The sequence below is a fragment of the Arachis ipaensis genome, chromosome B6 (assembly GCF_059453495.1).
Source record: "Arachis ipaensis isolate K30076 ecotype BB chromosome B6, ASM5945349v1, whole genome shotgun sequence".
Classification (NCBI taxonomy): domain Eukaryota; kingdom Viridiplantae; phylum Streptophyta; class Magnoliopsida; order Fabales; family Fabaceae; genus Arachis; species Arachis ipaensis.
Genome location: NC_142441.1, coordinates 34,237,923 through 34,253,379, shown reverse-complemented (window position 1 = coordinate 34,253,379; position 15,457 = coordinate 34,237,923). Strand labels below are relative to the sequence as shown.

The window sequence follows — 15,457 nt, the reverse complement described above, 5'->3', positions numbered from 1 at the left end:
ATATAATTATAATTTTTTAATCGATTAATCATATTTTACTTTTTTTAAATTAATTTTTAAATTAAATATACAATTTTAAAAAATGATTTTTCTATCCAAAAATTGATTATTTTTTCAAAATCGTTTTTTCATTTTTATAACCAATTAAAGCCCAATTTTTAAGTTTTTTTAATCGATTAATAACTTATTTTATCGTATGAAACCAATTTAGTTAATTAACTTAAATTAAATTTTTAGTTAATAAAAAAATTCTATTAATTTTTGTATTAAGCTAATTATGTATTGCACCAATATTCACTAGCTAATGACGTTTTGAGGACAAACTTTTGAAGTAGGGGTAGCAACGGGCCAAACTTCGTTGGGGCGGCCCGCATAACCCGCTAAAAAAGGCAAGCTGGTCTGAAAATTTGATACCACCAAACCTAAAAAGTCCGCCTAACCCGCACCGTCTAATCTGTGGGCTTTGGCGGGGTGGGCTTCCCTGCCGGGCCAGGCATTTTTTTTGTCAGAATCTATTTTTACAAATTTCTATGATGTTATTGATTTACAAGAGGATGAAGATGTAATTGAAGATGTTCTAAGTTATATTTTGCATTATGTTTTATGTTTGATTGATTATATAATTGAAGATGTTTAATTAGGATTTTTTATTTAAATAAATAAAATAATTGTAATAATTATTGAAATAAATAATTTAAAAAATATTTACCAATTTGAATTCCCTAGTCTTATCTCATTTACACTGTAAACGAGATGGCATAAGTGTAAATTTATGCCATCTCGTTTACAGTGTAAACGAGATAAGACGCGTCAACTGCAACGTGTCTATCTCATTTACAGTGTAAACGAGATAAGGCCAGTCCGCGCTTATAAATAGAAGTCGTTTACAGCGGTAGTTTGGGCCCCATTTTGACTGAGTCAACCTCTTTCTCTCCTCTTTTATCCCTTTCTTACCCTATTTTAGATTGATACGGTGATGGCGTGCCAGGCAGGGAACGACGGAGACATCAACAGGCAGAACGACACATCGCATTACGCCGGGGCGGCCGACTTCGAGTTTAGTTGCGTTATGTTTGTTTAATCTAATTATGTGGCCATTGTTAGGGTAGTCCTGAATTGACAAGAACGTAGTTAAATAGTTTAGTGATAGGTCTCTAAAAAGAATTTAGAACTCTATTTACTTGTGCAAGGTTGTTATGACTTAATTACTAGTTTGGAACTTTTTTTTTTCTTGTGCTAGGTTGTTAGTATGTAGGTATCCTGGCATATGTAATTTAGAGATATGTGTAGGCTAGAAACATGGAAGTATCTTCTTAATTAGAAGTAACTGTAAGTTAGATAGAAATATTTGCTTTGTATCACATGTTAAGCTGATCTAAACAAAAAAAAAAAGAATTCAATAATGTGCATAAATTTATGATCATCTCTTTATAAGGCTGAATTTTTATTTTATTGTTCAGAGGCCTTGCCTTCTACTGTCCCGACGAGTGAGCCATACCCTTCCTCCACCGGACGCCATCGTCCCGTATCTGGTTGAGGCTGGATTCGGCGACACGGTTCCACTCAGAGACTTCACTTTTGACAATTCCCTGATTTCGGCACTCGTGGAGCGATGGCGTCCGGAGACGCACACATTTCATCTCCCGTGGGGTGAGGTCACTATCACCTTGTAGGACGTGGCGTACAGGGACCCAATTAAAAGGAGAAAAAATATAGGGACCTAATTGAAAATTTTGCGAAACTATAGAAACCAAGAGAGTAGTTAAACCTTTAATATTTAATGATTTATAAAATAAGAAAAATTTGGCGGGCTTAGCCCGCAAACCCGTCAGCCGGTCGTTAGGCCAGAGGGGAAGGAAAATTCAGGACCATCTCACTAGGGAGAGCAGAGTGGGTCAACCCGTCAGATGACGGACTTTTAGTGGGGCGGGATGAGCTTCGCGTTTGTCACCCCTACTCTTAAGCTACTTAGTTGCCGAACAGCTGCTATCACCCATCACCGATGACAGCTGATATAAGAAGAGCACCTCAACAACCTTGACCAATTCCATCCACTGTCACAGACCACAGCCCAACCCACCCCAACCCAACCCAACAGCTCGCAAAATGAAAACAAATTTACAGATCTAATTCATTCTCTCTAATTTTCATGTATGTAGATAAATAAATAAAATAATGTCCCACCACCTGAGTTAAACCTGTTGACTGATGATAGGAAGGGGTTTCCATACTCGGTGTAATTTCTCCCTTGTAATCTTTTTTTTTTGGGCTTAGGTCCCTTCTTTTACCAAAAAAAAAACAGATAAATTAAATCATATTAAAAAAATCATATGTCATCAACAAAAAAAAAATCGGTCAAGAGGGTTAGTTTGAGAGTTTCACGGAATAAATTTTCGAAATATTCTCCACATACAAGCCTTTTATCCATACAAGTCATATAAGTCTATATATTTTATTCCATACCAAACGCCCCTCTTCTAGCACGTCGATTTTACGCACATCCTAATTTAACAGATTTTTCAATCAACGCGGGCACCCCTCTTCTTCTTCTTCTTTCTTCTTCTTCTTCTTTTTCGTTATCGTTGTCATTAACACCATCTCTTCCTCCTCTTTTTTTTCCTGTTTTTTCATTGGATTTTCTTCTCCTCCTTTTTTTTCTCTTTCTCCTCCATCATCAATTATCTCGTTGTTGAATATAATGAATAATTTAGAAGGAAAAAATGCTGTATTAGATGAAATATTTTTCTGTATTTGTAGCAAATTTGGGTGTAAAACGAAGATATTTGGGTGTAACACGAAGATATTTGGGTGTATTTTTATTCTGATAAGTTCTGTACAATTCAAAACTCTTCCTCTTTCTCCTACTCATCTTCTGCTGCTGCTTCTTTTCTTTTCCATCACCATCACCATCTTCTTCTTTTTTTTTTAATTCAACTTTTCTTTTTTTGTTTTACCTTCTCAAGTTTCTTCTTGTTTTACTCTCTTAACAAGAATAAAAACAAAAAAATCAAACAAAGAAGAAGAAGAAACACATAATGCTGCAAAATTACTTGAAAGAGGATAAACTTACATTCATTTAACTAAAAGAAAGAAAGAAATAAGAAAAAGAAGAAGAAAAAAAATGCAGCATTAGAGAAAATATTTTTCTGTATAAAAATACTATTTGTACACTAAAATCAGCCACTAATGTATTTGTGTATAAAATACATGCGTAATTTAATTTATTTTCAATGTATATTTATCTTCCAGTATGTATTTTATACTGGTGGCTGACTTTGGTGACTGATTTTAGTGTACACGTAGCATAACTCATTTCTGTATTTGCAGCAAATTTGGGTGTAGAACGAAGATATTTGGATGTAACATGAAGATATTTGGGTGTATTTTTAAATTTTGGGTGTATTTTTATTTTGATAAGTTATGTATAATTCAGAACTCTTCCTCTTCCTTCTCTTCATCTTCTGCTACTTTTTTTTCATCATCATCACCATCTTCTTCTTCTTTTTTTTTATTCATCTTTTTTTTTTGTTTTACCTTCTCAAGTTTCTTCTTGTTTTACTCTCTTAACAAGAATAAAAACAAAAAAATCAAACAAAGAAGAAGAAAAAACACATAATGCTTCAAAATTACTTGAAAGATGATGAACTTACATTTATTTAACTAAAAGAAAGAAAGAAATAAAAAAAAGAAGAAGAAGAAAACAAAATGCAGCATTAGAGGAAACATTTTCTGTACAAAGCCACCAATGTATTTGTGTATAAATACATGTGTGGTTTAATTTATTTTCAATGTGTATTTGTATTCCTGTATGTATTTTATACTGGTAGCTGACTTTGGTGGCTGATTTTAGTATACACGTAGCATAACTTATTCATGTATTTGCAGCAAATTTGGGTGTAAAACGAAGATATTTGGGTGTAAAACGAAGATATTTAGGTGTATTTTTATTCTGATAAGTTCTGCATAATTCAGAACTCTTCCTCTTCCTCCTCCTCATTTTCTGCTGCTTCTTTCTTCTTCATCTTCTTATTTCATATTCTCGTAATTCTTTTTTGGAGGAGAAAATCAAACAAAAGAAAAAAAATACATAATGTTGCAAAATCAAAAGAAGAAGGAGGAGAAACACGACGATGAAGATGAAACACGCGAAGATAAAGGAGGAGAAACACAAAGAAGAAGGAAGAAGAGGAGGAGGAGGAGGAGAAACGCGAAGAAAAAATGACAGTTGTAGTTTTCATCGAGGAAGAAGAATAGTCGTTCATAATAGTGAATGAGCGCTTTGGAAACGTGATGCGCGTGTTAACACGCTTCTTTGGATGAGCGTAATTTTTATTGGATTTGACCCAACTTGTAAAATTTGTAAACCAAAAAGACTTGTATGTGTAGCATAACTGTAAATTTTCTATATACACATATACTAGATTATTAATGATTAAGAATCCCAATTTATTTACTTAATTATTCTCTTAATATTTAAATAAATAAAGTTTAAATATTTTTTAAACTCAAGATAAAAATGATAACTTTTTAATTTTTAAATGTTAAAAAAATTAAAAAGACGAATTAAGACTCCAAATTATTCTCATTCTAGAATTCAAAGCCCCTTATTATCTGACTTTAAAAAAAAAAAGAAAAAAAAAACATATTATCATACTAAGAAATTTAGAAGAAAAATAATTGGGAAAATTATCCTAAAGGACCTTTAGCCTATATTATGGAATTTTCCTACTCTTTCATGTACTTGATTAAAGTGAGAAAGTTCTAAAAAAAATTTGAAAAATAAATAAAACACGCAAACTTAATGATGAAGTTATCGAGATCATGAATGTAAATAAAAAAGTTCATCCAATCCTTATGATAGTATAAATGAATTTAGGTTCATGGATTATAAATATAATGGGATAGTCCATAGATAGCAAAATTGGGAATTTTTTTTTTTTTTGGTCTTAGCAAAATTGGGAATTTAAGAACTTTAATTTTGGGAAGATGAAATATGGTAGATTAGAGGAGAATGTGATGTTGAAGGATAATATTGTCTGAAAACAACATAGCCCTTCTCCTTAAATTATGTGTATTATGATCCTTATTAATAATTTTAGCATATTTGATCTCTCTTTTTAATTAACCTTTACTAGTGGCACTTACTACTTTTTTTGGTGACTAATGGTACTTACTACTAATTCTCTCAAAATAATTTCAAAGACAAGTTCAAATATTCGTTTGTGAAATTCACACAACTGCTAGTGTTACCAACATAGAAAAACACAAATACAATATTAGATTGAACCTGCAAAACAGGAAACTCAGAATCAGTTTATGGAAAGAGTGTCTGTCACTAGTTAGCAGTGTGAAATTAGCAACACATTAAATCAGCAAGATATCATCAATAATTAGGTCTTCCTGGGAATTACTCCAGTAAAATAATATTAAATCCCTTGACCCTGTCTTAATTATATATCATGAGTTTAAGTTACAACTCAATAACAAGTATCAGTTCTATAATTGAAGCTTATTGCTAATCAAAAGCAATTATGCTTTGCCATATAGCCAATTGAAAAAACAATAGAAATCCCAATAGTGCAGAAGTTTTCTCAGATTATCACACTTCCTGATATCATATTATTAGGTCCAAACAATGGTTCTGTTTCCTTTCCTGCAAAATTGTGAAGCATGCAATATACATATGCATGCAAAGAATGAAATAGTCATTTTTTATGGTACAATAATACAACTTCTTATGCTGCAGCGGACCGCTTCTCCTCATAATCATCGAGATTAAGAGCTTGCAGCAATTTTGGCCAAGATTCTGGGATCCCTCCGGGAAGGTTAAACTCCAATAGTTTTCCTCGACTACGGTAGAATTCCTCCACAGGCTTACTCTGCATTCATGACAGAAAAAAGTTACAAGAATGTTTAAAATGAATGGGGGAAAATAGACAACAAAGTCAAAAGGTAATGAGAAGCAACAAGAAATTAGAAATGTTTTAACTCTGCAGCTTTATTCTGATCCATCACATGCTTCCATAATTAAAAAAAAAAAAGTCATAAGCAGTATTTCAAAGAATCAACGAACTCAAACTGCCAATAGCTTAATTAAGTCAATTGAATAATAATAACAATAACAGGGAAAATACCATTTCATTGTATATGCGAAGCCTTTCTTTAACTACAGCTTCAGTATCGTCTGAACGAGTAATGAGCTTTGACATACAATGAGCTGGAGGAAGAAGCGGAGCCATAAACATTCCGGGGCTCCCATTCTCACCCTTGATGTCAATGGAAGCAACATTAAAATTTCCACCACACTGATTGCAAATTCTCCTACCCAGGCATTTTGCAAGCAGTGCTTCTTCTTGGAGCTTCAGATTGACTACCAAGTCAATGTCAATTACTCTTTCCAATATTTCCTGAGCACAAGAAAAAGGCAATAAAAATTTTATGCACATTATTCAAATAAACAGCTGCTATAGAAAACTAACATGTTAGAGGTTGGGAGGGTGGTGAAGAGAGTTTGAGACGGTTGGCAGAAAAATAAGCTGCTGTTTGGCTACTTAGTCTCAAGAAATATCAAAGGATGAGATGAGAAAAATTGGTTATTCGGAGCTTTGCATTTACTTTTGATCCATTATCAGTTTAGATTATTTTGATATATCACACAAATGTGTTGACATAAACTGAAGAGTTTGAATTTTGACCTGTAAGGTAGCTGTTAATTGTTGTCATCATTAAGATTTTTTTTTAATGATGACACAAGGCATGATTCAATTAACTTATAGTTTTGGTGAAAAGTAGTAGTTGGTTAGCTGTAAAAAAAAAAATATCAAAGAACCTAGGTAAGATAGGTTATTTCTGAAATAATCATACTATCCATTCTAACAAGACTCCTACATACTTTTCATTAAAATTTGCGCTTTGCAAATTATAACCCACTATCAATATTGATGCGCGGTGCTATGGAGGTGTAACAATAACGAAATATAGAGATACTCACTGCTTGGCTTATTGTTCGAGGAAAACCATCAAGAATAAATCCGGACTCGCCTTTAGCTTCCCCATCAGCCAACCTCTTTGATAATAAACTTATAATAATTTCATCTGATACCAATTTACCTTGATTTACAATTTCTGATAGCTGTAAAAGAAACCATAAATTGCATTTAGAGACCAAAGAGATTGTGTTAAACTGTGAATGACAAAACAGGAAAACAGTATATAACTATATGGTCTTATTATGTATAATTCGTAACAGAAAATTAATATTTATTTATGGGTTTAGCTAACCAAGTTAAGGTTGTTAGTAATAGAAAGTTTTAAATACTTTATTTTAATAAATGCACAACAAATGCATTGAGAATCTAAATTTTGCATTCTTTTCTATAAAGACTTTCTTAATTTATAACTTTATCATATGCCCTAAGGGCACATGTTAGATGTTAGCTATATGCCCTAATAATTAGTTCTCAAAACCATTTCACCTGCGATTCACCCTTGTCAGCTCAAAATGAACAGATAAAAATTAGGGCACACTATGACCTCTTGAAGTACCATTAATAAGCATCATTAAAAGCTCAGAAGATATCAACATTCGTCAAAATCTACAATTTCAAATACTCAGTGACTTTAAAAATGATTTTAAAAAAAAAAAGATGCTTAGACATCAATAATAAAAGATTGACATTATAATAAAGCTTTCCACTATTGGTTGTGGTAATCATCACCGAGATCTGTACTAATGGAGCATGACGAAGAGGACGAAGGCATCATCAAGGGTGGATGTAGCACCAAATGACCAAGGCCATAAATAGAGAGCGAGGAGGAGGAGGAAAGGAGTGTAATCACATACAAGAACACGTGAGAGAGAAAAACAGAGGAAAATTGAACAGGTTCTAAAAATAGACAGTATTTAAAGAGGATTTTCTTTAAAAATAAAAAAAAGACCTTGATAGAAACTGGTTTTAATAAATACACAGATTAGTTTTAAAATTGTTTTTGAAAAGCAGTGTTAGAATATAATTAAAATCAATTAGGATCAATTAGTATTATTTAGTATATCTGAATATTTATTATAGGAGATTACGTCTTTATTATTACGATTATCTTAGTACCTAAATATCCTTTTATATTATATCATTCTAGACAACTTGAATAAACAACTTGAATACACTCAATAATACACAAATTCTTTCTTCAGTTTAGTCTCTTGTCTCTTGTTTCTAACAAGCAGGTTTTTAAAAGTATAGGTATGGTTAAGGATCAATTCGCTGGAGCTATGTTTTTTTTTTTTTTCTTTTTGTTTTTAAACAGACAATCAAGACATCAATAATTTGGTTCAGCGAAAAGTTGAAACTCCCCCAAAATTCAACCTTTGAAAAATCCCCATATAAACCCAATAAAATAAATTCCACATGCAATCAAAAGAACAGAATATGCTACACTTGTAGAAAAAGAGAACGCAAGAACCTCAATAATTAAATTGTTAAAGTAACCGAGGACGGCCAAATCCAAATTTAGATGTATACTGCACAGATTATCATGAAAATAAAAAATAAAAAACATCACGATAAGTGGCAAATTATGGCACAAATCATCACCCTTGAAGATTATCTACAATCAGAAGAGTTTTAGAATTTTCAACTCCAACAACCAGATTAAGAATTAAGATCCAGTTCCAGCAAAAACTACGTCCAACAAAAATTTATAGATTCAAGCTCTCAAAATCAATGTTTTTTTTTTTTCTTCTTTACTACACAGATGTCAACCCCATAATAACAATCCTGTACCACAGGATCATACGATTGCATCACTACATCTATCCATATAGCTTATCAGAGACAGAAGGTACACATTTTTAATATCACTTCACAAGGAATACTATCCAGATATGCGACATCACAAGTATAAAATTGATAACACTACGCCATTAACACTTTAAAGTTCAACTCAAAACCAAAATCATATAACATAAAGGTCAAATTTTCCGTCAAATTTAAAAAAATTAGGAACAGGTTAAAAAGTAAAAAGAAGGGTTTAGGGAACCTGAGAGGAAAGGGGGCCTTTGGAAGCGAGCTCGTGGCGGACGAGATCGCCGGTGGCGATGTGAGGGACGCCGATGAGGTTGCAGAGGCGGCTGGCGTAGGTGCCCTTTCCGACGCCGGGGCACCCAAGGAACACCCACTGCACATTCCTGTCCTTCGGATCCTTGCGCTGCGGGGCGTGGAAGTGATCCTGCGGCGGCGCGTGGGAGCTGGATTCGGAACAGAAGAGCCTTCTTGCCGCGGTGGAAGAGACGGAGAGGGAAGGGGAGGCGCGCTTCACGAGGCGGGTTATGGCCGCCATTGGAACGAATATGAGGAAAGCCTAAAGCAAAGCGAAGAAGAAGAAGAAGAAGAAATACCTTTTAACGGTAATTGGTATGGGAATTGCACGGGGATTTTTTATTTAAATAAATAAAATAAATTTAATAATTACTAAAATAAATAATTTAAAAAAGAGAAAGTCTAGGGCCAGTAGATTTTGTAATTTTTAGCCATTAATTAGTCATCAATAATATTTTTAATGGTGTGAGATTGTATCTAATGATATAGAATCATTCAATTTTCTATTGATGCTTAAGTGCCGGCCAGAATTTAACAAAAGTGCTGGCCCTTAGCACTCCTCTATAAAAAATATTTACCGAAATAAATATTTCTCTCTTATCTCATTTACAGATAATTTTGCATGTATTTTATTTATTAAAAGAGGTGTATGCGACACGTGTTTATCTCGTTTACACTGTAAACAAGATAATAATGAGTAAAGAGACATAAAACAAATTCTCTTTTCGGCCTATCTTATAAACTTTAAGGTGTATAGGATTTCATTTCTTGATACTTTTAATTTTTTTTAGTAGTTCGATAGAGAGTCCATTAAACTTAAGTTGATCTAGGCTATAAACAGACCTACGTCACTAGGGGTGTGCATGGCCCGGCCCGGCCCGAAGATCCGGCCCGGTCCCGAGCACTTTAGGGACTAATTTGATGTGATTTCATCGGGTCTAGGGCCGGGTATGGGTCTCAAAAGTAGACCCGGTCATTATTTCGGGTCGGGTCCGGGTCATAGCTCGGGTCACCCGAAATCGGCCCGGTGGCATGGTCATCATACACAATTAATATTTTGTGTTATTAGTGATGGATGATGGCTATTATTATGTGAAATTTAAGTATTGTAAACCTTAATATTTTGTGTTATTAGTTATTATATATAAGACTATAAGTTAATGTTTTATGTTTAAAATGCATAAGACTTTAGACTAATGCATAATTTTGTGTTATTTGTATTGATTTAAATATTTGGTGTTATTAGGCAATATTAGTATTGATTATGGTTATACTTTAATTTTAGAGAAGAGTTACTTCTTATTATATTTTTCTAAGTGAATTTTACCATGTCAAATAATGGTTGGAGTCTTGGAAATTTGGATATTTTTACATGCTAACTTACAAGAAGGTATCAAGGTAATATAATGTTAACGGGCCCGGTTTTCACCCGGTTTTTACCCGGTATAATCGTGGCCCGAAAGTGTATAGGTTTCATCGGGTCTAGGGTCGGGTTCGGGTCTAACAAATAGGCCCGGTATATATTTCGGACCGGGTCTGGGTCACATCAAACCGGTTTCACCCGACCCATGCACACCCCTATACGTCACTATAACCCCCTTTTTTTGAAACACTTAGTGTAAATGAGATATATGTATTTTTTTAAAAAAAATTTGAAAATAATAAAAAATATTAATAATATCAATAATCTAAATTTTTTGCATACAATTAATACATAAAATATTGGTAGAAGAGATTAAAATGGATATATTTGATCAATTTTAGTCCATTTTAAATGATAGGGATTAACACATTTATTTAAAAACCATTAAACTACCCACTATTAACACGGTTACCTCTTTTCTAACTACCCACTATTTAAAAATTTAAAATATAATTTAAATACACGTGATTTATTCGATGACCCAGTTAATGCATGTCACTACTCTAACTCTATTAGTATATAATATGAAATTTATTTTACTTAAATTATATTTCAAATTTTTATGTACTCTCATGCAAGAAATAAAATTTATATGTACTCTCGTACCAAAAAACAAAAAGGAGTGAGTAAATATGGAATAAAACAAATGTGCTGCCCACTGTTGATAATGGGTAGTTACAAATATATTTCCAACACACTTAATAAAATGGATACATGTTTTCAGCACACTATTAATAATGGACACACGTTTCCAGCGCACTATTAATAATGGGCAGTTAAAAGTATATCAATTTTAAAAAATTTTAAATTAAATTATAATCCAATTGAATTGATTTAAATTTAAAAAATAAAAATAATCGTTAGAGAGATTGATGGGATAAGGTGGAGAGAATTGAAACGGTTATCTCTCACACGTTATCTTCCACTATCCACATGAGAGATAACTGTTTTGATTTTTTTTTCCACTATTCCATCAACCTTTTTGAGTATTAATTGATCAAATATATTTATTTTAATCTCTTCTATCAATTTTTTTATGTACTAATTGCATGTTAAAAGTTTGAATTATTGATAATATTAATATTTTTATTATTTTAATTTTTTTTAAATATACATTGTAAACGAAATATCTAGTTTACACTGTAAACGAGATACATACAAAATTATCTCGTTTACAGTATAAATGAGATAAAAAAAATATTTATTTCGATAAATATTTTTTAAATTATTTATTTCGGTCATTATTATAATTAATTTATTTATTAAAATAAAAAATCTGAATTGCACGCCCCCTGATAATTTATTAAAATATTATTTTCTAAGAAAATTGTTTCTATTATTTTGGAAATTAAACCTCTTTAATTTGTTCTGATTTTTATTTTATTGGTGTTGGCCTTTAGAAAATTGAGGCTAGCATTAGTAAATATAATTGTTTATGAATTAATAATTATTATTACCGCCGTTAACCACCCTGTGTTGGCACTTGGCAGTGTTGCTCAAGTCTGGCTTTTTTTTATTTAGTTAAAAAAAAAAAGGCTGACATTGTTATTACATGAATATAATATGCAATTTTTTGAGTTGTAAGGTGTAACATCAATTGAATTTGTTACCATTTACCAATAATGTTTTGGGATCAAAATTTAGAAGTCGAACGGAGTTATAATTTTTTTTCTTTTGTTCGTAATTATTAATTACAATAAAACTTTACATACAAATTATTTAACCAACTAAATATAATTAAGTTGCTTTAATTTAGTTCAACTCCACACGTTATTACCTCTAATTAATTTTTGAGAGAATGCGCGATTATATATAACTATTTTTTCTATGCGAATTTCAGTTTTTTTTTTCAAAATTTTGTAGTATTTTTTGCGTTTTCTCCTTTTTTTTTTTTTTTTTAACAAGAGAGTTCAATAAGTAGAGCAAAAACAACAACTAGTAAATAGAAAAGTTAAAAAAGAAAAAACATTGCAAAAAAAACTCATCAACTGTTTTTTGTGCTCCTCCTTCTTATGGTGTACTTCTGATTTTGTACTCCTAATTTTGTACTCGTGAAAACATCTTCAACCACCTTAATCTTATTAAAACTCTGTCAATCCAATTGTAAGATCGCTAAGCGAAATGTCCACCAGTTGCATATCTTCTTTTATCAATTCTTACTAAAATTATGTTAATCTGACAGCATTCTTTTTCCCCTCCACCTGCACAATTTTGTTGAAGTCTCCCATAAAGGCTGGCATAACTCTGCAATATAACTCAATTTCTCCCACACAACAAATTTCTCTTCTCTTGTATGAACTCCATACACCACATAAAGCATATTTGAAATTATTTTTAGTAAGACCCCTTCAACACACAACCAAAACACCACTTTATGACAACGACTCATTTTAAATATTATTTCATCCCAAATTAACAGTAAACCACTTGAGGCACCCTCCGTCCCGCAGCATCACTCTCCCAAATTCTTATTACATCAAATTTCGTCACTACTCGCCACTTAATCTCAAACAAGCCCAACGTATTCAACTTAAATTTTTTGTTGAGGTTTTTGACTATGCTTAATTTTTCATCACTCATTAACCCCTTATCGTTCCAAGAACAAATTATTTTAATAAATTATTACACACATTTTTTTATTTTTGGGCCTGCAGCGTCTTGCTTTCTCTTTCTATTTTGCCAGTCTTCTTTTCTGAGTAATATCTTCATTCTGTGCTTGGAGAATAGCCATAATATCATCTTTTTTATTGTATAAAATTACACCTGATTCCAATGCTAGGTCCCAAGTTTTTCTATTTTCAAGCATATGCTCCTCCAAAATATTAGTTCTGTTTTCCTTACTTCCTTCATTCTTGTCCGAACCACCATCATCAACCACCCTCTTACCAACTACTTCTTCATCGTGTTCCGATAGCTCTCCGTGTCTCTTTGTCAATGTTGTTCCCTTTGTGCCAAAACCCATGCCACTATTATTCACAATGTCATCTCTATCACGAGTTTCTTCATCAACGTCTTCTGCACCATCATTATCAACAAACACACCCAACCCACCAGTCCCTCCATTCAATGTCACCGCTGGGAGAGTAGCGGCTTGGTTTTCTGCCACCAACTCTTCCTCGATCTCATGACTCAATGATGAGAGAACTTTTGCGTGGTCTAGAAATTTGCGGATAAATCCTCGTTGCAAGTATAGTTTCTAAACCTTCAAAAGTCCTTTCATACAAACGTTTTGGTTGTCACAAGTAACAAACCCCTTTGAAATTGATAACCGAGTATTCAAACCTCGGGTCGTCTTCTCAAGGAATTGCAGGGAAGTATGTTCTTATTATTGGTTATGAAGATTGTAAATTGGGGGTTTTAGAAGTTTGGGCAATGCGCACAGGTATATTTTCGAGCAATAAAAATAAATAAATAACTGTAAAATAAACTCTTGGCAAGGTATGAGAACCGGAAATCCTGTCCTTGTTATCCTTATCAGATGTGATGAGAATTGGATTTTAATCCCACTTAGTTAAGTCAAGTGGACTAATTAGCTTGATCCTCGAGTCCTAGTCAACTCCTGTGGAGAGACTAGTGTTAGAGCAATCCTAGCTAAAGCAAAATCTGCCAATTTTAACCACTCCTGAGTTTGACAACTCAAGTGTTACCAATTACCTAACCAAAGCCAAAAGGGAGAAAATATCTAATTTAAATTAAAAGCAATCTTAAACAGAGCATCAATATAAATAAAGTAAAGCAATCTTAAATCTGAAATACCTCAAATAATATCAATTAAGAAAATCATAATATGAATGTAGCATAAGCCAGATAGGCAACATAACTAATATAAGCATTAAAGTATCTGAACGTAAGAGATAAATATAAAGTAAAAGAACGTTGAACCTGGGATTGAGAGTCACTCATAAAACTAAGAGAAATCCTAAATCATAATCCTAAGAGAGAGGAGAGAACATCTCTCTCTAAAAACTACATCTACTCCTAAAATTATAAATATGAGAGCCTCCTCATGAATGGATGCAGTCCCCCACTTTATAGCCTCTAATTTGTATTTTCTGGGCCGCAAACTGGGTCAGAAACAGTCCGGAATTCGCTGGTTTCAAATTTTGCCACGCTGGATTTCCGTCACTGCGATGCGGCCGCATGGATCACACAGTCGCGTCGCCTAGCGTCAGGAAAACTATAACATATTATATATCAAATCGAAGCCCCGGACGTTAGCTTTTCAACGCAACTGAAACCGCGTCGTTTGGACCTCTGTAGCTAAAGTTATAGCCGTTTGAGTGCGAAGAGGTCAGGCTGGACAGCTTAGCAATTTCTCCAACTTCTTGTATTCCTTCCACTTTTGCATGCTTCCTTTCCATCCTCCAAGGCATCTAATGGTAATAAGAGAGGATTAATAATAAGCAAATATAAGATCAAAGAAGCATGTTTTCAATCAAAGCACATAATTAGGAAGGCAAATGTAAAACCATGCAAATAATATGAATAAGTGGGTAAAGAGTTGATGAAATCCACTCAATTGAGCACAAGATAAACCATAAAATAGTGGTTTATCAACCTCCCCACACTTAAACACTAGCATGTCCTCATGCTAAGTTCAAGAGAAGCTATAAAGGTAAAGAGGAATGATAGAATGTATGAAATACAATCCTATCTATATGAATGCAACTAAATGTGAAATGATTCTACCTACTTGGTTAAAAAGTAAATAAGCTCTTCAAGACAAATACAAACCAATTTTCACTAATCCAAATCATACAATAAAAAGCAAGTGAACTTGTAAGAAGACAGCTCATGAAAGCAAGGAACATAGAATTTAAGCGTTGAACCCTCACTGGAAGTGTATATCACTCTAATCTCTCAAGTGTATAGGTTAATTCACTCTACTCTTCTCTAGTCATGCTTTCTAAACTTTGTTCTTCATCTAACCAATCAACAA

The 15,457-nt window shown here is 32.9% G+C and overlaps 1 protein-coding gene across 1 annotated transcript; it reads right to left on the bottom strand.

Annotated features, from left to right (window-relative positions):
- Window positions 1-5,421: 5,421 nt before the first annotated feature.
- Window positions 5,422-9,414, bottom strand: ADK (adenosine kinase). The gene is made up of 4 exons (XM_016352462.3): window positions 9,037-9,414; window positions 6,992-7,132; window positions 6,135-6,407; window positions 5,422-5,879 (listed from the first exon to the last, which is right to left on the bottom strand). Exons 1-4 carry the CDS (start codon window positions 9,334-9,336, stop codon window positions 5,736-5,738), a joined length of 858 nt encoding a protein of 285 aa, XP_016207948.1. The 5' UTR covers window positions 9,337-9,414; the 3' UTR covers window positions 5,422-5,735.
- Between the last annotated feature and the right edge of the window lie 6,043 nt (window positions 9,415-15,457).

What these genes read in the sequence shown, in the direction of transcription:
- ADK (XM_016352462.3), bottom strand. Translation starts at nt 9,336, where the DNA reads ATGGCGGCCATAACCCGCCTCGTGAAGCGCGCCTCCCCTTCCCTCTCC. An exon ending in AAGGCCCCCTTTCCTCTCAG is followed by an intron (nt 7,133 to 9,036) that starts GTTCCCTAAACC and finishes TTTCTTTTACAG; the next exon opens with CTATCAGAAATTGTAAATCA. An exon ending in CTCGAACAATAAGCCAAGCA is followed by an intron (nt 6,408 to 6,991) that starts GTGAGTATCTCT and finishes TCTTGTGCTCAG; the next exon opens with GAAATATTGGAAAGAGTAAT.